Source organism: Ictalurus punctatus, chromosome 21, assembly GCF_001660625.3.
Source record: "Ictalurus punctatus breed USDA103 chromosome 21, Coco_2.0, whole genome shotgun sequence".
NCBI classification, from domain to species: Eukaryota; Metazoa; Chordata; class Actinopteri; order Siluriformes; family Ictaluridae; genus Ictalurus; species Ictalurus punctatus.
Genome location: NC_030436.2, coordinates 10,035,001 through 10,060,791, shown reverse-complemented (window position 1 = coordinate 10,060,791; position 25,791 = coordinate 10,035,001). Strand labels below are relative to the sequence as shown.

At 36.9% G+C, this 25,791-nt stretch overlaps 1 protein-coding gene across 1 annotated transcript in view; it reads left to right on the top strand.

The window, feature by feature from the left end:
* The first annotated feature begins 4,269 nt into the window (after positions 1-4,269).
* Positions 4,270-25,791, top strand: part of mmel1 (membrane metallo-endopeptidase-like 1) — a 22,544-nt gene continuing 1,022 nt past the window's right edge. Inside the window, exons 1-23 of the mRNA XM_017496525.3 lie at positions 4,270-4,439; positions 7,191-7,357; positions 8,352-8,381; positions 8,844-8,906; positions 9,132-9,293; positions 9,421-9,501; positions 11,651-11,746; positions 12,590-12,708; positions 12,842-12,907; positions 13,012-13,146; positions 14,054-14,143; positions 14,225-14,361; positions 15,139-15,232; positions 15,345-15,473; positions 16,603-16,701; positions 17,811-17,894; positions 17,998-18,101; positions 18,967-19,025; positions 19,753-19,872; positions 20,688-20,821; positions 21,010-21,171; positions 21,415-21,491; positions 22,352-25,791. The exon at positions 22,352-25,791 is cut by the window's right edge and continues 1,022 nt beyond it. Of these exons, the coding sequence (XP_017352014.2) occupies positions 7,201-7,357; positions 8,352-8,381; positions 8,844-8,906; positions 9,132-9,293; positions 9,421-9,501; positions 11,651-11,746; positions 12,590-12,708; positions 12,842-12,907; positions 13,012-13,146; positions 14,054-14,143; positions 14,225-14,361; positions 15,139-15,232; positions 15,345-15,473; positions 16,603-16,701; positions 17,811-17,894; positions 17,998-18,101; positions 18,967-19,025; positions 19,753-19,872; positions 20,688-20,821; positions 21,010-21,171; positions 21,415-21,491; positions 22,352-22,451 (2,298 nt within the window). The 5' untranslated portion in view covers positions 4,270-4,439; positions 7,191-7,200 and the 3' untranslated portion in view covers positions 22,452-25,791. The remainder of the gene's footprint in view (positions 4,440-7,190; positions 7,358-8,351; positions 8,382-8,843; positions 8,907-9,131; positions 9,294-9,420; positions 9,502-11,650; positions 11,747-12,589; positions 12,709-12,841; positions 12,908-13,011; positions 13,147-14,053; positions 14,144-14,224; positions 14,362-15,138; positions 15,233-15,344; positions 15,474-16,602; positions 16,702-17,810; positions 17,895-17,997; positions 18,102-18,966; positions 19,026-19,752; positions 19,873-20,687; positions 20,822-21,009; positions 21,172-21,414; positions 21,492-22,351) is intronic.

Sequence of the window (25,791 nt, the reverse complement as noted above, 5' to 3'; positions counted from 1 at the left end):
TAAATGTGTACAAAATTGCATGTAAATAAATGTGTACAAAAGCATGTGTAAATAAATGTGTACAAAAGAATGTGTAAATAAATGTGTGCAATGTAAATAAATGTGTACAAAGTCACGTGTGTAAATAAATATGTACAAAATCACGTGTGTAAATAAATGTGTTCAGTCGTGTGTAAATAAATATGTACAAAATCACGTGTGTAAATAAATGTGTACAAAGTCACGTGTGTAAATAAATGTACAAAATCGCGGGTGTAAATAAATGAATCGTGGAAAAAAATCACAATTTTTTTTAATGGATTGTGTGCAAAAAAATCATGTGCACATAAATGAGTCATGTGTAAAAACAAACCAACAAACAAAAAAGACATAAATAAATGGACTGCATGTACAAAAAAAATCATACCTCCAGATAAATGAACCTGTAAATAAAAATACATGCATTCCCCATTAAGTGTCTAAAAACCTCATGATTCACATGATTATTCTCATGTGAAGTTTGTGTGACTTTTCTTTATTTAGATATTCTGATTATTTTATTCTGATACTAACAGAAACGCTCTCCATCACATGAGCAAACAGTAAAACTAATACTGTACACTGGTGCTGAGGAAAATAACTTCTTAGTAGATGTTTACTGAAGAGAGGTCAACTCACAGTCCAGAGAATTTACAGAGAATTAATACAGGTTTATGTGTATTAAAACTACAGAGTTAGTTAGAAGCACAATAGCACCAGGTCTCTTCAGGACAATAACGCATGACAGATATGGAGAAACATCCTCTCTATTTAAACGCTGACCTTTCGGAGGTTCGTTCCTGACTTTAGCTTACATAACCGTATCTGCCTGAGCAGGGGGAGTGTAGCGCCTTCTTTGGAGATAATGATTTGTCGTGGATTCGGAAGCTTCTCGTTTGGAACCATCAGCAATGGTAATTTAGTTGTAGTTTCTAATACGCTTTCGTTTCTGTAGCAAAAGCTATTTCACGGGCACTTGTATGAGGACCTTCGACATAAACGGATTAAAAAAACTTGTGTAACTCTTGATGTGGTGAAGTTTGCTATATGGAGATGTTTACTGAATATTCATGGAGGGAGTCTCCAGTGTCAGAGCGAAAGCTGTAATTTTGAGTTTTTTGACATCTTCAGGACAGAGGAATTCATGCGTTTTGCGGTTTCACGGTAATATGACAAGATGTGTTTTTTTGTCCTTCAAGAGAGAGGATGGTGAGGGAATGACTGTAAGTGAGAACAAGAACTTGTTTCATGGATGTTCCACAACATTCAATGTAGCTATAAATGGATAAAAATTATGACGTTTATAAAATTGTAAACACTCGCGAATTGCTGTACTATAAGAGGAGTAAAACACTTGGGTTCGTGCTGTAGGAATATAATCCTTCCAGGTAGTAACCTTAACTCTGCTCCATCACCACCACTATGTTGATTATTTTCCTATAACAGTATGACACAGAGTGTTTTATTTCTTACGTAAATGATTATAGACAGTTGGCATAAATGACATAAAGGCAGCAAATGACTACAGTTCAGAAGTCACTTACTGCTTTTATCACAGGTAGAAACAGCACCACAGCTCTGTTTATGACACTGTTCATTTGTAAAACACTCAACTGAACACTGTACTTCCATATTTGGATAAAATCTATTCACGCATACCAACTGTACACCTGTACCAACATGATAGATCAGACTGGTTCTTCAAATTTGGCCCTCGAGGTCCACTGTCCTGCAGAGTTTACCTCCAATCTCAAACTCACAATTTTTTTTTTTTTACAGCAGAATGCTACTATAGAGGACTTATTTCTGTGAAAATTTCAGGTTTTAATCTGGTTCCCCACCAGAGATATTCAACCAGAAAGTGAGGGAAATCTTTTAAAAATTGCACTTTCTCACCCCCATAAAAACAACAACAACAACAACAACAACAACAACAACAAAAACCTTAAACCTGAAATGTTTTGCATGCACACTATATTTACCCAGGTACCCCCTAAAAACATTAAGACTGAGACTGGAACCCTTCCCATTATAAATTGACCCTAAAAATGGAACTGTGAGCAATCTTGAGTATTACATTTGGAGTTAAGTTCTAAGTCTAAGGAACAAGACAGTGCAAAATGTTTATATATGACCACGTACCTTGTAATGTGCTCTAGAGATCAGGTTTTGTTCCAAGGACCTAGGACCATCCTGACCTGAGATATTGAGGTTTCCGTAAACAGCTGCATAACCAAAATTTGCATGACACAAAGATGGCCGTCATAGTTAAACCGAGTAAAAATAAAGAAATAAAAAACTGCCGGTTTTGCTAAGACAATACATAGATGTAATCACTTAAATTAAAAACGGTCGAACAACCAACTTTGCAATTATTGGACCCCTTGAGATGGAATGACCCACACATAACCTAATGTAAAGCTCAAAAAGATTCCTCGGTTGGAACATCTTTATTTCCTTACAAAAAAAAGAAGTTCAAATAAAGATGAAGATCCATCTTTCGAAGAGTCTGCCGTGTGTTTACTGTTTGGCTCAATGATGATGATGATGATGATGATGATGATACAGCTCTTGAATAATCAGAAGACAATCTTTCTACCCAAGTCAGACATGATGGGAAATGATCTGTCAGAGAAAACACACGGAGCAAAACAACAACCCTAGAGAATAATTATTAATAAACTCATTTATAAAGGGCTCTCAGACTAGCGCCTCTTCTCAGAACATTTAATCTTCTGTAACAAACATAATATGGGCTTTTAGCAAAATGGCACAAACTTGCCCTTTAATAATACGTTCCAGTTTAATAGCCTGATTTAAAAAAGCTTTTACAGCTTGTTTTCGCTGAGGCATTAAAATATATACCTGAGTCTGTGCAGAATAAACAGTATATATCAGGTCATACAAAGCACGGCGAATAACTCTCAAATTATTTATTTTGTTCCTGATGCAGTAGAGCACAAATTAAACATGTTCTTGTTTAAACTCTGCCTATCTTTTATCTGCTAACGAGTGACAACACATTTATATGACAAAATAAAACAATTTGTGTCATGCTGTTATAGGAAAATAATCATGTCTTTAATTCCTCTTATATCACAGTAATTTGCCGACAACTACATTAAAATAAAAATAATAAGAATGACATACTTTTTTAAAAATCTGTTTACTTCTGGAACATCTGCAAAACAGGTTAGTTTTTACAGACCTTCCGATCAGTAACCCAGAGCCTTAACCGTCAAGCCACCACTGCCCCTTCCCACCACTGCACTACTGTCAGAGCTGCTGTTATATAAAATTAATCAACACCTTCTGACCAATCACAATCCAGAATTCAACAGCACTATAAATGCTATAACACAAAATAAACCATTATTATTATTCTGTACGTTTATAGGCTAGCTGTCAAATATGTGATGAAATGTCAACGATGTGTCATTTGCTGGACCTTTTGAGGTCATTACTGTCTTTTAATTTCTCCAAAATGGTTATTATACCTTGACACATACAGAACAGGGTTAGGATTGTGTTTGAACTCACACCTTCAGTAATAATAATATAGTACATGTCTGAGCTTTTATACACATTAGTCTGCTGAAATGGTTTTTTAATGGGCGCGCACGATTAGCCATCATTGACCCATATACCCTATTGTTCTCTTTTTATTTTAGTCAGTAGCATTTATCTGCTTCTGTGTGTGTTATGATGGACTAAGTGATGTGGACAGCTGGGCTGTGAAACGACGGTTCTGCATCACTGCTGATCACCTGGCCCGGGCCTGCACAGCCAGCTCCTGCTCCGTCTAATATCCGTTAATTACAGCGGTTAATCAGACTGAGAATGAGCCTGGGCACAATGCCATTTCAATCTGACATCGGCGCGAGCGAGGTTTCCACCCCCGTCAAGCCGCGACCGCTTCCTGCCAATTGTCGCTCCACCTGGCCGGGTTTATGAGGCCAACACAGATTAACTTAGAGCTGCACATTTGCCGAGAGGTGAATAAAGTCATCAGCGAACTGCACTGGATTCTCGTTCTCTCAGACTTAATGAGCCAAGCTTTACTGTATTGTGAGAAAGAACTTCACTCCATTTGCAGTGTTTTAGTGCTTTGTACATATTACACATATTACATGCTGAAGGGAGGCTATCAAGACTTGTTATCACACTGGGGCTCAACCAGCATCCCTCCCTCTCTCTCTCTCTCTCTCTCTCTCTCGCTCTCTCGCTCTCTCTCCATCACCCTGTCTTTCCCTCACTTTATGCTCCCTCCCTCAGAGGAACACACAGTCCCACTGGCATCCAGCCGTCTGCATGCTGCTTCATTTCTCCACACACCAGCTCTGGGTGAAAACCTAGAAGGGGTGTTGGAGAAATTGAAAGGCGTCCAGAGAGGGTCGGCCAAAAAAACCCCCCAAAAACAGGTAAGAACGCTTCTGATTTTAGTTTGCGAACATTTTTTCCCCCGGACTGAAGTAGATGTGATTTGTCGTCATACTGAAGGGCATTGTGGTGCTCAAATGGACAGAATAACCTGTTACTCATACTCATGAGAGGATCCTCTCTTCCTCTCTCTCTCTCTCTCTCTCTCTCTCTCTCTCTCTCTCTTTCCTTAATAATATATTTGACAAAATGATTGCATAATGAACAGATGAAGCAACACACAATGCATGTTTTTCCTTCTCTCGTTTTTAATGCTTAGTTCAGATATGAATGTCTGTCGTACAGGTTTACACGTCCTAGAATTGATTGAGGAGGTTGTGCTACTATTTTTTAAACCTAATTGAAGTTGATTTTGATCAAAATAATTTCCACAAATTTATTTGACCTTCACATCCAGCTTTAATCGCTTCAGTCGACAAGCAGTGCCATTTTAACACATTTCAAATGAACATCAAGCAGCTTTTCTTTTCTCCTACGGAACCTGTAGAGCTCTTATACACCTGTGTTTGCTTCTATCACTCGTTATAAATCAAGATCAGCGCTATATAGAACATGGGTCACTATGTATTTTGTTCAAATTTATGTTGAGAGTTATGTAACTTTCTTGATAAATGAAGCCTTCCTCGCTCATCCTCAGTCGGCAGGAGACACACACACACATACACACACACACAAATCAGACAAATTGCTAGATGTCACATTCTGGCATGGGACAAAGCCAGCACTGTGTTTATCAGCTGGCTGGTATTGGCATCTTCTAGCAGTGGTCCACACACACACACACACACACACACACACACACACACACACACATACACACACACACACACACACACACACACACACACATACACACATCCATCACACTGCTGGCATAAGCATGTCCATGAGTATTCATCAGTATGGGTTAACGAGGGCTGATGGCACACACTGCCTGATTTATCACCCAACACCACCGAGCCATAAGCACACCGTTTCTGCCGCCATTTTACATAAAACATAAAAGCTCTGTGCCTCTATTACCCCTGTAAAAACCTTACGGTTAACAAGTAAATACATCTCGTTTGAATATTACGAAATAATGCCCCTGTGTGGTACAGTATATTGATTGTACATATCAATTTACACAGCAGGCTACACGCGTTGGGACTCATTAATTTTGCTGGATATGATTAGTAAATTGTTTACACAAGAAACGTGGTGTTCATGAAAATCCTGTTTGTTAGGAAAAACTTTCATATCCTACACTTCGCTTCTGAGTTTGTGTAAATTTATGTATTAGGAGACTCATTGCAGTGAATCTCAATCGATCAGCTTCAAATCATATAACTGCCGATGAGATTTTATACACAAATTAAGTATAAATTGCTTATTTATTCTAATTACACACCAATCTAATGAACATTTTGTAAAATGCAGCCGTTTCATATTATTGATCTGAAATAAAGCATTAAGACAAATAAGGCTAGACATTCCAATAGGACAAAAGTAATGGTACCCTAGAAAAGGAGAAAGAGTTAGTGTGTGTCCATGGTAGCTGACACGCTGCAAAGGCTGAGCTGCGTTACTGGAAGATTTAGTGCACATCACGATTAGGAGGCACTGTTTTACCCTTTAGATGCCATTTTGTCAGCTCTCTTTGTATTTAGACTTTTATGGAGTTTTCTGGGTGTGGTTAAATGTAACCCAGCTGTGCTAGGTACTTAGAACTTATGGCTGTGTGACACATGTATGAAGTATGAAGTAGCTATGTGTATGAGTATGAAGAAAATCAGAGAAACTTTAGCAAATCTGGAGGGAATTTTTAGGTCAATTTGGCCTACGAGAAAAATGCATTAATTCTTTAGTAAAGCTGTGTGTACATGTAAGCCAAACTGAACAAAAAAATAACGCATGTGCTCGTGTTGTTAAATGGCCTGTAAATGTAAAAATATAAAATGTAAAAAAAAAAAAATTCAATGTAAAAATCACCCGTGAATTACCAACATTACATATAAACTAAAAAAGTCAACAGAAAAAATCACATTTTAACTATAAAGATTAATATATATATATATATATATATATATATATATATATATATATATATATATATATATATATATATATATATATATATATTTTTTTTTTTAAGTTTAAAGTTTAAATACATTATTATTTAAAAGTCATTCAGGGTAGATTTCTCTTTTAAGATCATTTAGTTGACGGAATCCAATAAAATAATGGTGAATCTGATCAAATCTAGTGTATTCGATAAAATCTGGTGTATCCGATAAAATACTGTTGAATCCGATAAAATCTGGTGTATCCGATCAAATCTGGTGTATCCGATCAAATCAAAGCCATGCACATTCTTAACAAATCTAAATGAAACTATCTCAACTGCACTTTAACCCTTTTAAATGATGCATTTATTTTTTCATATAGTCTCTTATGTCATCTTTTTCGTGAATGTCTCCTGTCAGTTTCATGTTTTAAATATAGCTGATGATCTAAACTAGCTAGTGTTCAGCCGTTATGTCTTTTATTTGGACAGTGTAAAGCCAGACTGACCGTAAAAACAAGACAAAATGTTATCATAAGCTAACATGACAGACACAACTTCAGGCTAACCTCTACTTTCATAAGTTACAATACAATAAATATACAAAAAAAAGTAAGTCACATGACTTCTATCGAAAATTACGGATTAATCTCACCAAACTTTACACATACCGCCATGTGGTTTACAGAACTCACAGAATGGGAAAATCCGAGAGCCAAATGGACATAATGGAGAAAACAACCAAGCCAAGGAAGCATCGCTGGACCGTAGTGGAGATCGGCCTGTCCGTTATATTACTGCTGATGAGCTGCGCTTTGGCGGGACTGGTCGTACTTTACGCTTCAGCGCTCAAAGGTAGGAAGCAAAACCTTAGCTTGTTTTATGGGCTACGTTAATGTACAAATCTGCTCTATAATGCTCAACAATTCTTTACAGATAAAGAACATATGTGCTAACAATTGAGCTGCTAATTTAAATCTGCACTACTTTCCCAAAAAAAACAATAAGAAGAAATTATTAAATAAATGTAAACACTTTTAATGAAGGTACCACTTTAGAAAAAGGATCCGTCATTAATAATTAACTACAGAGAAGAGTCTTGATGCATGCCTTCCTTGTACCCTGAGAGATGGTGGGACTACTAGAGTGGTGCTAGAGGTCCGGAGGGAGCGTGATGGAGTGCGGGGTGTGATTAGTGCTTTGAGGTAAGTGGGTGCTGGTCCATTTTTGGCTTTGTAGGCAAGCATCACTGTTTTATATCTGATGCAGGCAGCTACCGGAAGCCAGTGGAGGGAGCGTAGCAATGTGGTGGTGTGGGAGAAGTTAGGAAGGTTGAAAACCAGTCATGCAGCTGCATTTTGGATCAGTTGCAGAGGTCGAATGGCACTCAGAGGAAGACCTGCCAGGAGCGAGTTGCAGTAATCCAGTCTTGAAATGACAAGAGACTGAACCAGCACCTGTGTGGCCTGTATGGATAGAAATGGACGAATCCTTCTAATGGTGTAAAGGAGAAATCGACATGAGTGTGTCAGATTAGCAATGTGAGAGGAAAAGGAGAGCTGATTTTCCATGGTTACCCCAAGATTGTGTGCAGTAACCAAAGTTCTCCAGGAGGCATGAAAGAATAGTAGTTATTGATTAGCTAATAATGAACTACCGTATTCATCTCTGCGCTATTACTTACTAATTTGTTAATCGGAGTATCTACTTATTTAATAGTAGTTACTAGAAAGTTAATATTGCGTTATTCATTTCTTCCTGCGTAGTTAATCATTAATGACGGATTCTTTTTCTAAAGTGGTACCTTAATGAGTGCTTTTTCATGTTTTCTACCTCTTTTTTTTTTCAGATTATTCGTATAGAAACGGTGCATCAAAAGGTACTGTATATTACCAGTGGGTAAATTCTTAGGAAAGCTAACATAAGCTAGCTAACAACAACTAAGGTTAATGATTTAGCTAGCTAGCACTCAGACTCTAGCACTGTTTTATTGGGGCAATGTTAAGCCAATGTAAAATGTAGAAATTTTCCCAGAATTAGACATCACAAATTAAACTGTCTCTCTGCCTTTAAACTTTAATAATAGTTTCTTATTAACTGATCGATGACACAGCATGATATAATTCATTGATCAATGCTAATATTTTCACTGTCAAGCTGTTGATGATGAAACATGTAGCGTCATGTCTAATATCACAATTTCACAATCACAGTTTTAGCTTTAGAGGGAAAGAAACCTAGTTTCTGAGGAGATTATATCACAAAGAGTGCTAGAAATTCAGTATTTATTTGGACTTTATATGAAATGCTATGCTATTTAAGTGATGATGTTGTTTTACAGGCCTGGAGTATCACAGGAACTTGGACACCAGCATGTGCACAACCCCGGATTGTGTCACTGCAGGTGAAATAAAAACAAAGAATAATAGTAATTCAGAATAAAGTTGTGTAAAATCTGCTGAAAGCATTGTATGTTTTCAGGATCTGATTTTTAGCTGTCTATTTTTATGACTCCTATCTGTAAAGCTACACTGCATAAAATAGAGTGCCAGGTTTCTTGATTAAAATGATCATAAACTGAGATATGAGGATGAGAAACGCTTCCCTCACTGCACTGCTGTTCTCGCAGCGGCAAGGTTATTGCAGAACATGGACCAGAGCGTGGACCCGTGCCAGAACTTTTACCAGTACGCCTGTGGAGGCTGGCTGGAGCGGCACGTGATCCCTGAGACTAGCTCGCTCCACAGCGTCTTCAACATCTTGAGGGATGAGCTGGAAATCGTGCTCAAGGGTCAGTGTCACCTTCGTGTGTGGAATGACGTGTGGAGAGACGTCCTGACTTTCATTTTCCTTCAAACGAATACTTAATTCAATTTAATGTTCTCTTGTCTTGGGTTTGTTTGTTTTTTTGGCTTCAGGGGTTCTGGAGACACCAAGCGAACGTGACCGGGAAGCTTTCAAGAAAGCCAAAGTGCTCTACAGATCGTGTATGAATGAGAGTGAGTGTCCTCATCCTGTAGGACTCTAATCACAGTGGCTTGCATAAGTATTCACCCCCTTGAACTTTTTCATGTTTTGTAGTGTTACAACCTGGAACTGGAACAGAGTTAATACTCAGGGGTACATGTTGTGAATCTACATAAAATATTGAAATGTGTTTTACAAAGAAACAGTGTAAAATTTATTGCATAAGCAATTGTGAAACCTCTACAATATAAATACATCTCTTCCAGAGTTTGAGTTAGAGAACAGCCATAAAAAACATAATGAAAAACAAGGAGCTATCAAAACAAGCCTGAGACAAAGTTATGTAAAAAAATATCGGTCAGGATTTCGCATATAATCCCAGTTAAATTAAGTTCAGTTCCAGGTTGTAACACTACAAAAGTAAAAGTACAAGGTTCTAAATACTTACTGTATGCAAGGTACTGTATTTTTGCCAGCTAGCTTAAATGAATTGACAGGATTTCTGAGGGTATTAATAAAGTCACATAGTCAATATAATCTTCACTGCTAAAGCTAGCCATCTAGCTAAAAATAAGATAATCTGACAGGACTACTAAAAGGATTTAAGTCATATTAATAAATGCTCACAATCTTTACTGGAAAAACTAGCCGTCTAGCTAACGTGAATCCTCCACGTAATGTTAAATAATATTTACTGGTATCATAAACCAGCAAGCTAATATAAGCTAACCTGACAGGACATCTAAGAGGATTTTCAAATCATAATACATTTTCATAATCTTCACCGATAAAGCTAACCAGCTTTAGCTAACCTGACAGTATTTCTGAGAAGAATTTTAGGTCTAATTAATTGTTCACAATCTTCACACTTGAAGTTAGCAATCTAGCTAACATACATTCTGAGTGGATTTCTGCCCTCCCCCCAATTCAATTTAATAAATATTTATAATCTGAGATGATTTTATTTCATATTAATAAGTGTTCTTAATTTTCACTGTTAAAGCTAGCCAGCTATAGCTAACCTGACAGGATTTCTCAGAGGAATTTTATGTCATAATAATCACTGTTCACAATCTTCACTGATAAAGCTAGCCATCTGGCTAACAGGATTTCTGAGAGAACAAATTCATTGTAATAAATGTTCTTAATATTCACTGATAAAGCTAGCTGGCTAGCTGATATTGGGTAACCTGACAAAATTTCTGAGAGGATTTTAATTCATATTAATAAATATATTATTCACATTATATTAGAAAGCTAGCTAGCTAACTTTCACAAGCTAACCTGACAGGATTTCTAACAGGATATTTTACTTCATATTTCATATTCTTACCTGTTAAAGCTGTCCAGCTAGCTAACATGAAATCTGACAGGTTTTATGATAGTATTTTTTAAATAATAAAATAAACGATGATAAATTTTGCAGCTAACAATGTCTAATTTTGCAGCTAACAATTTTGCAGCTAACATGAGATCATCTGAGAACATTAAAGCATTAGCTAGACAGGACTTTTAAAGTCACATTCATAAATAACGAGATATGGAAATGTCCACCAGTTTGCACACAAACATTTCTCAGACTGACACATTTTTTATTTGACAAAGAAAACTGACAAATATTTAATGTTCTTTTTTTGCGTGTGTGTACAGATCCTGTAGTTTTTTGTTTTTTAAAAAAAAAAAATCCATCAAAAAGACAATGCCATTTCATTGATCAGCATAAGGATGCAACTAAACTTCAGAGGAAGAATCACATTATATAAAAGGAATACATTATTTTAACTGTGCATTTTGTCACCTATTTAATGCTTTTAAACAAAAAGATAAATAAAATACATAGATGCTAACCCATGGGCAAAGGCGGAAATCATCCAGTCACCTGGGGAGAAAAGAATAGTAGAGCAATAACACTTCAAATGAAGGTAAATTACAGGAAAAGGGAAACATCCAGAGAAAATCGAAGGTTAACGATCAGAAGCAACAAGACACTGAGTGTGGCTGAATTTCAGGAAGGAGAAAGATCGAAAATTAAGGATCAAGGTGGTCTAAACCTGTTCTATAAAGGTTTAGTAGTTGTCTTATACCACCTTTTACAAGGGCACTATTTGTGCAGTCAGTTTCTTAATTTGAAAGGATGCAGTTAGTTTATTCCCGATGTGTTAATTGATCTTACTGCTGCAGGTGTGATCGAGCAGCGCGACTCGCAGCCTCTCCTCAAGCTCATTGACAGTGTTGGTGACTGGCCTGTAGCCTCTGAGGACTGGAACAACACAGCAGGTACCAAAGATACCATGACCCCCACTGCGTCTTCACAATAGGGAACAGCGATGTCTCTGTTTTAGCTAAATGGGATAAAAACAATAGCACAGAGGCTGGAGTCTCAGCAATTTGATAAGGCGCAGATTGATTGGGAAGGTTAGAGCTCCACAAGAGATGGGCTCAGGAGAGATTACTCTTTTGCTAAATGTGGCCATTTGATCTGATGTTATAATTGAACACTTTATTAAGTGGAATTAAGACCCATGTGTAATAGCATTTTATAAATGAAAACAGTTAGTGTGTGTAGTGCAAATTCCAGTACAGAATCCCTTACGGAAACATCACATTTCGAACATGTGATCATATGGTTCCCATTCGCATGTTGTGCCCTAAAATTGCACGTGTGACCTCATGGGAATATGTGAAAATAATCACATGCAAAAAACAACAACAACAAAAAAACGCATTCACATAAGTAATGTGGGAAGAAAATCACAAAAGAAAGTAAATGCTAAAAATCATATGTAAAAAAGAATCATTGTCACATGAGAAAAAGAAATAAATCATGTATAAAAAAATCACGTGGAAGTAAATTAATTGCTTTTAAAAAAAGAGGTGAAAATAACATGGAAAATACAAACATGCACAACATGAAATATAACATGATTAATAATATCTTTATTAAAACCGAAATGAATGTGATTATTCACACATGCCCTTCGTGTTACGTTTCTGTAAGGGATTCGAACCATAATCTTAGAATCGATCTACTTTGTACGTATTCAACAGGCTATATTTTATTACAAGAAGGCAGAATACTTAAAGATGCTGATGTTGTTTTTTGTCCGTTTGTGTTCACAGGGGAATCCTGGAGTCTGGAGCACATGCTGGCGTTCCTAAACTCTCATTACAACAAGAAGGTTTTGATGGAAATGTTCGTTTGGCCCGATGATCGAGACTCAAGCTGCCACATCATTCACGTAAAGAGAACAGTCTCCTGAATTGGTTTATTTCTGAGGAGCTTTATAGCCACTTAAATCCAGTATTCAATAAACTTTATGATACAGAAAATGAAATATAGTGTGCCACTTCCAATCCATCGCATTTCCACAGATTGACCAGCCATCTCTAGGAATGCCCTCAAGAGATTATTACCTCAATGATGGCAACTACAAAAAGGTAAAACGTGCACCATGTCTTTCTCAGTGATCTGCACATCCACTCGTTGCCCACAGGATAATTACAGGGTTGAGCACCAGTCTGTGTTTTGTTTATATGTGTAGGTGCGTGAGGCCTACCTGCAGTTCATGGTTTCCATGGCAAAAATAGTACGGGAGGACAGGAACCTCACCCAGGACGACGAGCGCGTGTGGGAGGACATGATACAAGTGATGGAGCTGGAGAGAGACATTGCTAATGTGAGTGACATCTGCATCTGGGAATATCACATGGAAGATAACATGCAAGTTATTAAAAGTTCAAACTTACAATTTAAAATGATCCTGCAAGTGCTTGGTGAGCTCCTCCAGAGCCAAAGTGATTCTGAGTTGACTCATTTGGTGAACATCAGTGAATGAATCATTAAAGGAATACTCCCGTGGTGCTAAGAACTCTAGGGGCAGATCTCGACTTCCACTAAAAACATTAACGCTATGTCACTATGTAATATATATACTCAATGTTTGTCAAGCTATTAGAAGCAATGCTATGGAAGCAATAAAACGCTCCGTGTTGTGCTGTTATAGGAAAATAATCAACAACAAAGTGGTGTGATGAAGCAGAGTTACCGTTACCACCCTGAAGTGTTTTATTTCTCTTATACCACAGCAATTTGCCATCGATTACAATTTTTATTAAATAAAAATGAACTAACACCATAAATTTTATCCACTTATAGTTACATTTAATGTTGTGGAACAGCCACGAAACAAGTTTGTTCCTCTTATAGCAGCTATAAACAATCATTACTAAGTCATGTTTCAGGAAAAAAGTGTAAACCCACCACATCAACGATTTATAAGTTCTCTTTGGCTATACATATTCTTTGTTAAATAACAGCACCAGTTTTAATCTGTTTATTCTTCGATTATGTGCTGTATATGCCATACAAGTCCGCGTATAACTACACAAATGATAATGTATTCGATAGTAAAGATTGCATTAATATAAACCTGTGATTTGCAGCTGTGCTGTTGTTGACTGCTGTTATAGAAAATCAGACCAATCAAAATCCAGAACTCAGAATTCAAGAGTGTTTTGTTATGAACAAATAATACAGATGATGGCTCAGAGGAAAGGGGTTTAAAGTCGACTTGTTCTCTTCAGGCCACGTCTCCGGCCGAGGAACGCAATGACATCACCGTGCTTTACAACAAAATGACTCTGCGGGACGTGCAGGAGACCTTTAACCTTGGCGTGAGTTTCCGACTCACAGAGTTAAACCTGCCGAGTGAGAGAGGAGACAGGGGTATAACACTGTGTCTGTCTCTCTCTCAGGGTTTTAACTGGACCCATTACATCCAGGGCATCGTGGCGAGCGTTTCCATCACAGTGCAGCCTGATGAGCCCGTCGTGGTTTACTGCTCACCCTACCTCGAGAAACTCGGCAATGTTCTTTCTAGATACAACCGCAGGTCAGACTGAGAGCTCTGAGAAACTATTTTTGTAATTCACAATGAATCATTCACATTCATTTAAATGAAAACTGGTCTGAATGCATAATAATGGCTTGGCTATCATACTCCAGATGTACATATTAGGACACTAGGACACTCATGATGATTATAGTGTCAACTCCAGAATTATTGGCACCCATGCTAAAGATTGATAAAAAGGGGAAAAAGGTCAGACAGTGAAAATATGAAAGTCCAATCTTTTTTCTATTTAAAAATCGTACGTCATCAAGGGTGCCAATAATACTGGAGCTGACACTATAATCATCATAAGTGTCCTAGTGTCCTAATATGTACGTTTTATGTTACGTTACACTTCTTATGAGCTCTCATCTTGTTTTTAGGCATGGCAATTTTGTTTATAACAATGATACTAATAATAGTTTGAGATAAAGAGGAATAATAGGAATAATAAGAATGTTAATTTATATATTACTTTAAAGGACTGCATATGAACAATGAAAAGATTAAACAAAGTATTTATTAGCACAATAATAATACCAAATGACAGCAACAACAACAACTATGAATAGACAACTTTGCTATATTAATATAATACAAAAATTATTTACAATAAAAATAGCTGAAAGGAAATGGACAGTGATGCATCTCGCTAATCTACTCAGTTATTAACATGTATCAGCCTGCTTGTCTTCAAGTAGTTGTCTGTTTATTAGAATCATCTATGTAGTACCTATTAAGCAGTAAACTGTGTATTATCATAAAAAAATAATGCAGGACTGTGCAGAATTACCTGGTCTGGATGCTGATCATGGAACGAGTCAGCAGCCTGAGTCGACGCATGAAAGATGTCCGAGCTCATTACAGAAAGGTGAGAAGTTGCTCCACTGTCAGACTGCACACTTATAACCCTGTTTACTTTGTTCCCAATATTTCTTATCTCTACACTCACATTACTGCTTTTATGTTCACATAATATTCAGACTTTACACGGCACCACGTTGGAGGAGGCACGCTGGCGCGATTGTGTGCGTTACGTCCAGAACAACATGGAGAATGCAGTAGGGGCTCTGTACGTACGTGAGACCTTTGCTGGAGACAGCAAGCGCATGGTGAGTCTTAATAAAGGACACGTAGATGGGCAACAGTATGAAATCATCTGCATCACTTTTGCTTCAGTGAAATATCTCACATGGATAATACAGATTTGTGTCTACAGTGGATGTAAAAAGTCTACACACCCCTGTGGACACTGCAGGTTTTTTGTGACGTAAAACAATGTCAGATCTTTTTCCACCTTTAATGAAATAAATCAACCAGCAAAATGCACTTGAAAAACAAACAGAAGCGTTTTAGGGGAAAAAAAAACAACTTACAATAGCCTGGCTACATAAGTGTGTGTGCTTGTGCTCTCTTTTTTAAGCATCTCCCAACTTAACGCTACTATAACTTAGCATCCTGATTTGCTCATTTTTTTTCCAACTCTTTCTTGCAAAAGTGTTCCATTGGTATCAAACTGCGAGGGAATCTCCTGTGCACAGCCCTCTTCAAGTCATTCCACAGGTTTTTGATAGGATTTAGATCTGATTCTTTGATCATTTTCTCCTGAAGCTGTTCCTTTGTTGACTCGGATTTGTGATTTGTGTCAATTTTGTGCTGAAAGGTGAAAATTTCCCACATCTACAGCGGTCTAACAACAGCTGAAAACAGGTTTTGTGCCAAAACAGATAAGTATTTTGGTACCATCCATGATTCCCTCTATCTTGAAGAGAAGCAGTCCCAAAGCATGATGCAGCCACCACCATGCTTCACCGTGGGTACGGTGTTCTTTGGGTGTTAAGCTGTCTTGTTTTTGCACCAAACATATCTTTTAGAATTATGTCCAAAAAGTTATATCTTGATCAGACATGATTTGATAAAATTGGGGATTTTTTCCTCACCACTGTCACCTCTGGTTTGTTGAACAGGGATCTAAATCTACATCCAAATTTCTGTCAAGCTACTTTGTGGTAATATTTATTGAGAAAAGAGCAATACGAATAAAATTAGTATAGCTAAAACTATAGCTTATGCACTATATTCTATAAAACACTTCTTGATGTGCTTAAACCTGATAATGCTGTTGATGAATATTGGTCAGTAGACAACAAACTGTTCATCGTTATACAGCAAATCATATATTGCATGTCTGCAAGCATTTTTACTTTACTTGCCATCGACATGGTTTCCTCTTCTGTCCAGGTTGGTGAATTGATCAGAAAGATTCAGGATTCTTATGTGGAAACACTGGAAGAGCTGAACTGGATGGATGATCAGTCGAAAGCGAAGGCAAGAGAGAAGGTGAGACAGACACAACACAGGATAATTAAAAAATTAAGCAAATGACTATGTTTGAGTGTTTTTCCAGTCCTATGCTTTTTCCTGTAGGATTAGTGATGCTAAAATAGTCCTTTTGAGTGCAAAAGACAAAATAAAGAAATGTAATCCTCAATAACAAAGTTGACTGTCAAAGGCCATAAATGTAAATAAAACATAATGTATTAAGTTTCAATAATCAAGTTACGTCATTCATCACATATAACAAAACCTGTCAAATTGTAATTGTGAAAATATTAAATAAGGAATACAACACGACAGGCCATGATGTAATTTCTGATAGAAGTACGTCCTGAAGTGTTTGTTAACTCTTTGTTCCCAAAGTTTTGATTCGACAGCAATCTTCCAACAATTACAATGTTTAATTTACTAGCGGATGACACATCATACTTTTTATCCATTTAGAAATATTTTAATATGGAATGGCCATGAAACAAGTTAGTTCCTGTTCTCACTTACGTTATAACATCTTTAAACGGTTCTACCCTCACCAAACTCTCTTATTTTTTTGCAAAGCATTGTAAATATACTTTAATAGATTGTTTGCCTATGTTTTGCCAATCTTTAATATATATCCTCTGAGCAGATTTTAGATCCTCTCAGTTGTAAATTTAATCTTTTTTCTTTTCCAAATTTTCTGTTCTAACTCTGCTAGATATCATATAGTGCCTTCTTATAGTTTTACCTTATTGACAGTCTTGTAATCTTTTACAAAAAAAAACAAACAACAACTCTAAATACATTTTCCATTTCCCCCACTTTTACAGGGCATGTAAACATATCTATGACCTCATGCACTATAAAGCTACAATACAAACAATTCAGAAGTTCACTCTATTTATTCATTTATCATGTGTATTATGTGTATTATTTGTGTATATGTGTAAGAAATAATTATTATATATTTTATATTATCTAATATTATTTCTAAAATCTAAGACTGTACAGCCTCCATTGCACTCTTTTGTTTTGTATTGGACTGTATAAATTCTGTATCGTTTACTAACTCATTTGTAATTTGGAGATTTTAACATATTATGCTGAGCCAATTATAAAGACGCTTGAGGTTTCAGGCGATGGCTATCTCGGAGCAAATTGGCTATCCGGATTATATCCTGGAAGAGGACAACGAGAAACTGGATCAGGAGTACATCCACGTAAGCTCTGAAGACTCTATTTGTGAAGTTACTCATTTAAAAAAACATCTCTTGTACATGTGCTTTACCTCAAATAAGGTCTTTTCTTTTCTTTTGTCTACAGCTGAAGTTCAGTGAAGAGAGCTATTTTGAGAACGTTCTGGAAAACCTTAAAGCAACCGCTCAGAAAGCTCACAAGAAGCTACGGGAACCTGTGGATCCAGAACTGTGTGTTACAGCTAAACATGATAAAACTGATGCATAAGGCTGCTTTCAGAAGGCTGCTTTCGCAAGGAAACTATTATCTGGAAAGCGCTATCTGCTCTCTTCCACATACATGAGCTCACAGACACCCACAATTGGCTAGTGTTGCTGTGATTGACAAATGAGAGACTGTATGCCCCTCCCACCCTTGGCCCTAAATTGCTCAGGCATTGTTATAATTTGAACTCACAATCTCCTAATGAAAGGGCAAACACTTTTTTGTTACTTTATTACTTGGGACCCTCGTCAAACGCTTTTTTTTTTTTTTTTTTTACCTCCCAACCAATCAAGCGACCAGTTTGAGGGCAAAAATAAGTCATTAGCGAACAGGTATAAAAAGATTTACATCATACTGAGTAAGATTGAAAATATTGTGACTACAGCGAAAGCAAACAACCTCATGTGAAAGCATCCTAATCAGTCCGTACAGGATTTCGCAGAGTTTTTTGTGATTGCTGCAGCCAAAAAACTACTCAAATTGGCGAACTCGCAATTGCATGAAGTTGTTTTGCACGGCCTTTTGCAGTGATGTTTGTTGGTCAATGAGACCTTTTAGCTGTACTCATTTCTGACACACGTGAATCGAAGAGGGCTTCGGATTATGCACGTTGTGATGATTGTCACATGACAAGTCTTGGCCCAAATCTGTGGTAATTTTGTAAAAATTGCATGCTCCTCTGAATATTGTGGAGTTTGCTTGATTTTTCTTTAATTTCTGCGATCGCAAAGTCGCTAAATCCTGGAGGGACTGCCTAATGCGCACAGGCTCATAATTTATTGTACAGTTTATCCGTCCATCTGTAGCTTCATTATATGAATATTTTGTCAGGTGGATCATTGGTGCAGCTGTGGTCAATGCTTTTTACTCTCACAACAGAAATCAGATTGGTAAGTTCACGATAATAAAAATAACCTTTTGCAAAGGCATTGTAAAATGTAAATGCTAAGATAAGTCGTAATAACAATAAATAAATAAATAAATAATAACGATGAGTGAACTAGTAATGCAAAATCCTGCTAAACTCAGCTGATTTTCTAATTGTTAAAAGCCCATGGGATTACAGACTTAAAGCACTAAACGCCAAACTCCCAGTTGAAGAGGAATTTGTTTCTGGTCACACTGCTCGCTAGTTGTGTCCTCGGTCTGAATGCCTCTATAGCTCACTGCAAATAATGTCCGTAATGCACATAAGGCTTTTTTTTTCTTCTTGTAGATAATATAAAGCTAGTTTCAGGCTCCAGTGCACACAAAGCTGTCGCTAAAAGAGATGCGCTCAAGGCGCGGAAAGCGTACCATTCAAGCTGGGTTAATACATAGACTGCAAAAGCTGGGTGATTATGCAGATTTTCAGCTGGAGTAATTTCCACATAATTACTCTTAGATTGCACATTTTAATGTTCCTGGACATTCTGGGAAACACTTCAGGCTAAATTGCTATTCTGGAGATAGAGAGGCAGCTGGAAGCAGAGGGCTTGTGGGGAAATGGAGAAAATATTACATCTTTACTGCATTTCTCTGCATTCAGCAGTAACACTAATGGTTGAAACATACAGATATTTTATTTTCCGCTGATCTTCTAATTTCTTTCTATCACTCTATCTATCTCTCACTCAGTGTTTCCTGCTGGAATTTTACAGCCTCCTTTCTTCAGTGAGAAGCAGCTCCAGGCCTTAAACTTCGGTGGAATTGGAATGGTTATAGGACATGAAATCACTCACGGCTTTGATGACCATGGCGAGTCACCAATCGTCAAATTTTCCTATGATTATTAACAACAGTTTCATCAGTCTTAGTCAGACTGACAGTTATCTTCAGAAGTATTGTCATGAAAACGCTGGGGGCTTTTTTAGCGATACTTTGCACAGTTTTACATCATGTTTTATTCAGAGATGACTAACATCAGGTCTTATTCAGAACTGAGTTACTCATGCTTAGTGTGAATGCTTAGGAGTTCAGACGAGGTGAAGCGCACGATCGGAATGCCGTACACAGAAAATCTGTTTATATACGTGCGTAAACCGACTTTGAAAACAAGTTTCCCAGTGTAAATATTGCCATAACTTCTAGACATAAACTGCTGAGTATGAATTTTTCAAAATTGTTGGAAATCATTAATACTTGGTGAAGCATTTGCTGAAGTGAATAATCGTGCTGAGTCACTTTCTAACATCTAACAATTTTGGAGAAATTTTAGAGGATCGTGCACTCCTCTATACCTCATTTGAATCTCACTGATATTTTTAGGTTTGCGCTTTTAGAATTGTTTACATTTATAGGCTAGAGGAAAGGCAAGCAACGTCCAGTTGTTCAAGTTGACATTTTGAATCATTCTATAATGTTTATTTCCTAAAATAATTTTCTTGAGAGGTACCAATAATTTTGGAGTTGGTTGTACATGCCATGTGTATGTACCTAGTGAGGGATTTTAAAATATCAGAGTATTGTGTATTCTTCTGCACAATTTGAGCAACACCAACCAGCTGTATTACTTTTAACGGATGTAGAAATAACTAACCATACGCTTTCATGCACACTGTTCACTCACGCAGGTCGTAACTTTGACAAAGATGGAAACATGTACAACTGGTGGAGCAACTTCTCCACAGAGCTATTTGAGGAACAGTCCAAATGCATGGTGCAGCAGTATGGCAAATTCAGCTGGAAGCTTGCAGGAGGTCAAAATGTAATGAACATTTTTTAAAAAATATATTCACATATATTTTATACACAGTATAAAAACGGGGATTTCATATTAAAATAAATCCCTATTTTTAGTGACTCAAAGGCATAGATTGACCCAATACAAGATTAGAGCAGAAATTGTAAGATTTGTAAGATTCAAAAGTTTGTAAGAGTCCCTCTTTTGCCCAGGTGAGTGGCATCTCCACTTTGGGAGAGAACATAGCTGATAATGGAGGAGTTCGGCAAGCGTATAAGGCGTACATGAAGTGGGTGGAGAGGGAAGGTGAGGAGCCTCGTCTTCCTGGTTTGGACATGGATCATAAGCAGCTCTTCTTCCTCAACTTTGCCCAGGTGAGAGACAGGCAGTAATGTAGATGGAGATGAAGGGCCTCAGTCTGCAAATGGGCTCAGGGCTGATTTGACTTTCACATGACAGGACTGATGATAAAGTCAAGTTCCTGCGAGTTGTGTTGTGAAATAGCCCTGCTCCGGGAGCAAATGGATGAAAATCTTCATCAGATAAATTACAGCCGACATAAAGACACACATATAATGTGAAGTAGGTTATTTTTAGTGATAATGTAATGCCCTTAGGTCTGGTGCGGAGCCTGTCGGCCTGAATATGCCATCCAGTCCATCAAGACCGACCCCCACAGTCCTCTGGAGTACAGGTAGATTCCTCTGTATAAATTTTACGCTGACTCATGCATGATAAACAGGAAGTAGTCCGTACCTTACATAACCATTATACCACAGAACAGTTGAATTCTCAGTTCTAATTGGTCAAAAAAGGTATTGATTAATTTTAACAGCAGCTCTGACAGGTGTGCAGCTGCAAATCACAGGTTTATATTCATGCGCTATACATTATCGTTTCTATAGTAACAGCTCATTCACAGGGAATTGTATGGCGGATGCTCCACGTAAATGGGTTAAAAATGTGGTGAAGTTTTCTTTAAGGAGACGTAATTTAACATTTATGGAAGGAGTCTCCAGTGTCAGGGCTTGGTAAGAGTCAGAGTTGAAGCTGTAACTTCATGTTTTCCACCACCTTCAGGACAGAGGAGTTTATGCTTTCTTGATAACATGACAAGCTGTGTGTTTTTGTCTTATTAACTTCGAAAGAGATTTTTAAAAAAAGAGAGGTGGGTTAACAAATGACTGAGTATGGCTATAGCTATAGCAGTAGCATAAGTGATACCAGGAACTAACTTGTTTAAATAACTATAAAATGGATAAAAAGTACAATGTGTATTGCTATCTTTAATACATTTGAAAATATGTAATCATTGGTAAACTGCTGTGGTGGAAGTGGAATAAAACACTTCAGGGTGGTACCAGTAAATTTACTTCATCGCACCACCCTGTCATTAATGATTATTTTATGTTGTTGATATAACAGCACCACAAAGGGCGTTTCATTTCACATAAACCACAACTTTTTCAATGTATGTGTTATAAAATGTGAATATGTGTGTGCATAAATAATGATCCAGACCATGTCGTCTCTATTCCTGTCTCATCACATTAGGGTTTTGGGCTCCTTGCAGAATTTTGAAGCCTTTTCCGAGGCGTTCCAGTGTCAGAGAGGTACTCCTATGAACCCTGAGGAGAAGTGCAGAGTGTGGTAGTCTGAGTGGAACCTATACGCTTCACTATTTTCACCAAGGCAGCATGTTTTATACTGTATTAATTGCCTTAATGTGTGTCTGTTGAAAGAGGATGAAGGTTATTATGAAAACTAGGAAAACCGCGAGTCATTAAAAAAGTCATTATATGAGTAAGCAGAAGGCGAGTGCAATGAAGGCGGGGTGGAAAAGAGACACTTTGAGTCTCATAACTTGTTGAAATATTTGTATATTTGTCTGTCATGTGTTATCATTCTGTATAGATTCCAAATTAAGACTCAGATATGATATACGCAGCTGCCGCCTTTGATAGTGGACACATTTCCTAATATTCTGACAGATTTCTTTTTTTGCTGGCTATAAATGTGGTGAGCGCTTTAGAAAGTATTAAGCCTTTCACAAGATACAACAACCAGCCAAAAGCTCAAGGCTTTGAAGCCCACGTGTTTCTTTAGGATAGAATTAAAACCCAGCGAATCGGTTGTCTCTTTTGGCAAAGAGCAGCCTTAAAAATGCAATGATGGAGCCAAAAAAAAAAAAAAGAAAGAAAAACAAAATAGATATATTTATTGTAAGGACAGAAATAAAAAATGACTTGCAGATTGAGGTTTATATGCGTTAGTGAGCTGTAAATGTAAGGTATAGCGCCTCCATCAGGTCAAACAATTACCTGAAGACTTTAAGACTGTTAAATTGATGATGCTTGATCACATTTTCATATCTGTGGGAACTAATTTCTAAAAAATAAAAATAAACAAAAAGATAATAAAATAAATAAAAAAGCTTTATTGTGCTGAATACGTTTAATTAAAGTACCAAATAGGTAGGCTCACTCAATATAAATCACAAAAGGGTCGTAAAAAATAAATAAATAAAAATATAGTAGTCCAGCCTTATGCTTTTATCACCAGAAGGTATCCCTGAATTCAAAAATATGATTTGATATAGTTAAATCTTCTTAAGTAGTGGATTAATATCGATTTAAGATTTAGCACTAAATTTTCTTAGTATTTAGGTACAAAACTGGTTCACGTGAACACAGTATGAGATAGCTTGAACAAATGTGAAAATTATGAGAGATATAATGACATGCTAGCTACAGAACCTGCATACTAAGCTAACTCGCTAGCTAGCAAGCTAACATGTGAAAAACAAAATTGTGGTTGCTATGGATTTCTTTCCTTTACAGATGCTGATGAGAAAGAAAATAACTTAGGATATGATGATGAGTCTAGATTTGATACTAAAATGCCCTCTGCATTTATCTCCTTGTGACAAATACAAGCTAGTTTGCTAGCATAGATCGACTAGCTAAATCGCTAACTTAGTTAATGTTAGTGATAAAACTGTGATGAAATTGTGGTTGTTATAGTACATTTGAGGTTTGGCTGCTGTTAAACAAATCACCGAGGATATGAAATTGCCAATCATACCTCAGATATTAAAATTTGACATCTCTGGCAAATAAAAGCTAGTTTTCTAGCAGTGACTAGCCAACTAGTACTAGCTGTTTGTATTGACAGGAAAAATAGTCGACAATTAATTTGTATTTATAGATATCCATAGATCCTGACAGTCTTTATTAGTCCTTTTTTGAGCATTAAATATGAACATTATATTTTAAAATGAAGGAATAACTATGTGTAAATCTGTGTATCTTGCTATAAAATGAGATTTTACTTCTATATACAAAAATGTTTGCATATTAAACAGATAAATTCAAAGGTTTTCTTATTAGCCAAGGCAGAATGTTGTGAAACATGCTCTTTACAAGACGAAATGGATAGCAGAGCTTTCATAAACAATTTTAAAAATGTTTTGTCATGCCTTTGCTTATATTTGCTTATGATTGCTAAGTTTGAATGCTAATCTTATATTACAGCTGTTGTGTTTACCTAGGAGGGGGAAAAAATCTGATAAACGCAAGGTTTCTTGATTATTCTGTCCATATACCAAGAATATTTTAATTAATGACCCATATGGTAATATTTTTACCATTTTGCACATTTTGATGTCAAGAGGTTGTGATTTATTTCCTGCATACTGGGTCGAACAGAAAGCTGTTTATCTGACATTCCGATAAAAAGCTCTAATGATGTGGCATCATTTATCACAGGATCCACAGCCGACTGCTTTTGGCATTGCTAAATCAGGCACATTTAGTTTACTGCATCTCAGGATGAAGGGTATCAGAAGGGAAATAACGTTCAAGGACTCTGAGGATGACAGGCAGGTGAAGCGAAGCCTCTCGATCTCTTAAATTGATCAGTTGTGGGAGGCGGCGAAGCAAAGCGTAGCAGACGAAGGCCACTCCACTGAGATGGCGTCCTCATTAGAGAAGTGGTCAGGGCCAGAGACTGTTCTCGTCCACCATGATTAACCAGTAATGACAGCAGAACTAAACAAGATGGAAGGAAGGGATGAAATAATCTGGAGAGCATCTGCAAAAAGATCAAACGGTGCAGGAACACGGACGGCTTCTCGAGAACGAGAACACATGCTCTGAAAGCTTAGTCCAGTCAATAAGCAAGGAGAGGCAAAAAAGAAATCTGGTTGCCATGGACCATTAATTTATGACTGTTATTTCTCATCACAGAGACTCTGATTAACAGAATATTCACATCTGCCTTTGAAGCTTTATTACTAGCCAAGTTCTACAGGACCATAATGGCTTGTACTGTTTGGAGAAGAACGGTTGGGTTATGAGGGTTCCGACTAAGGGTTCTTTAAAAATCTGGGTTAAAAAAATTGATCAAATGTAATAATAGATTTAGCTACACTTTCGAGAAAAAAAAAAACCTCTTCAAACATCTTATCTATAGTCAAATTTATTAAATGTTTCTCATTGTAAATAAAATGTTTAATTATTATATATAATACTATTGCCACATATAATACTAAATATACTAAGAATGCTAAACCTATTTCTGAATTATTATTATTTTATTTTTAAAATACCGTTTGTGAAAAACGGTTGTTTGATTTACATTATGTACTCAGCTTTGTTTTCAGATTAGTAGAGCTAAGTGTACTAGCTACAGCAAATGAATTGAGGCAGTAGGTTGGATTTGTCACCAACAAATTTGTTGCTTGCCACAGTTCCTGGAAACCTGAATGTAGGGTAACATATCACTCCTAGATCTCTCACAGGTGTTCCATTCAGTTGAGATATATTGAGTGTGAAGGCCATAGCATACAATTTACAACATTTTCATCCTCATCAAACCATTCATTGATCCCTTGTGTCCTGTATATGGGGGCAGAGTCATCCTGGAAGAGATGACACCCATCAAAGGATAAATTCATCATAGGATAAAGGTGATTATTATTGTAGTATTTATTT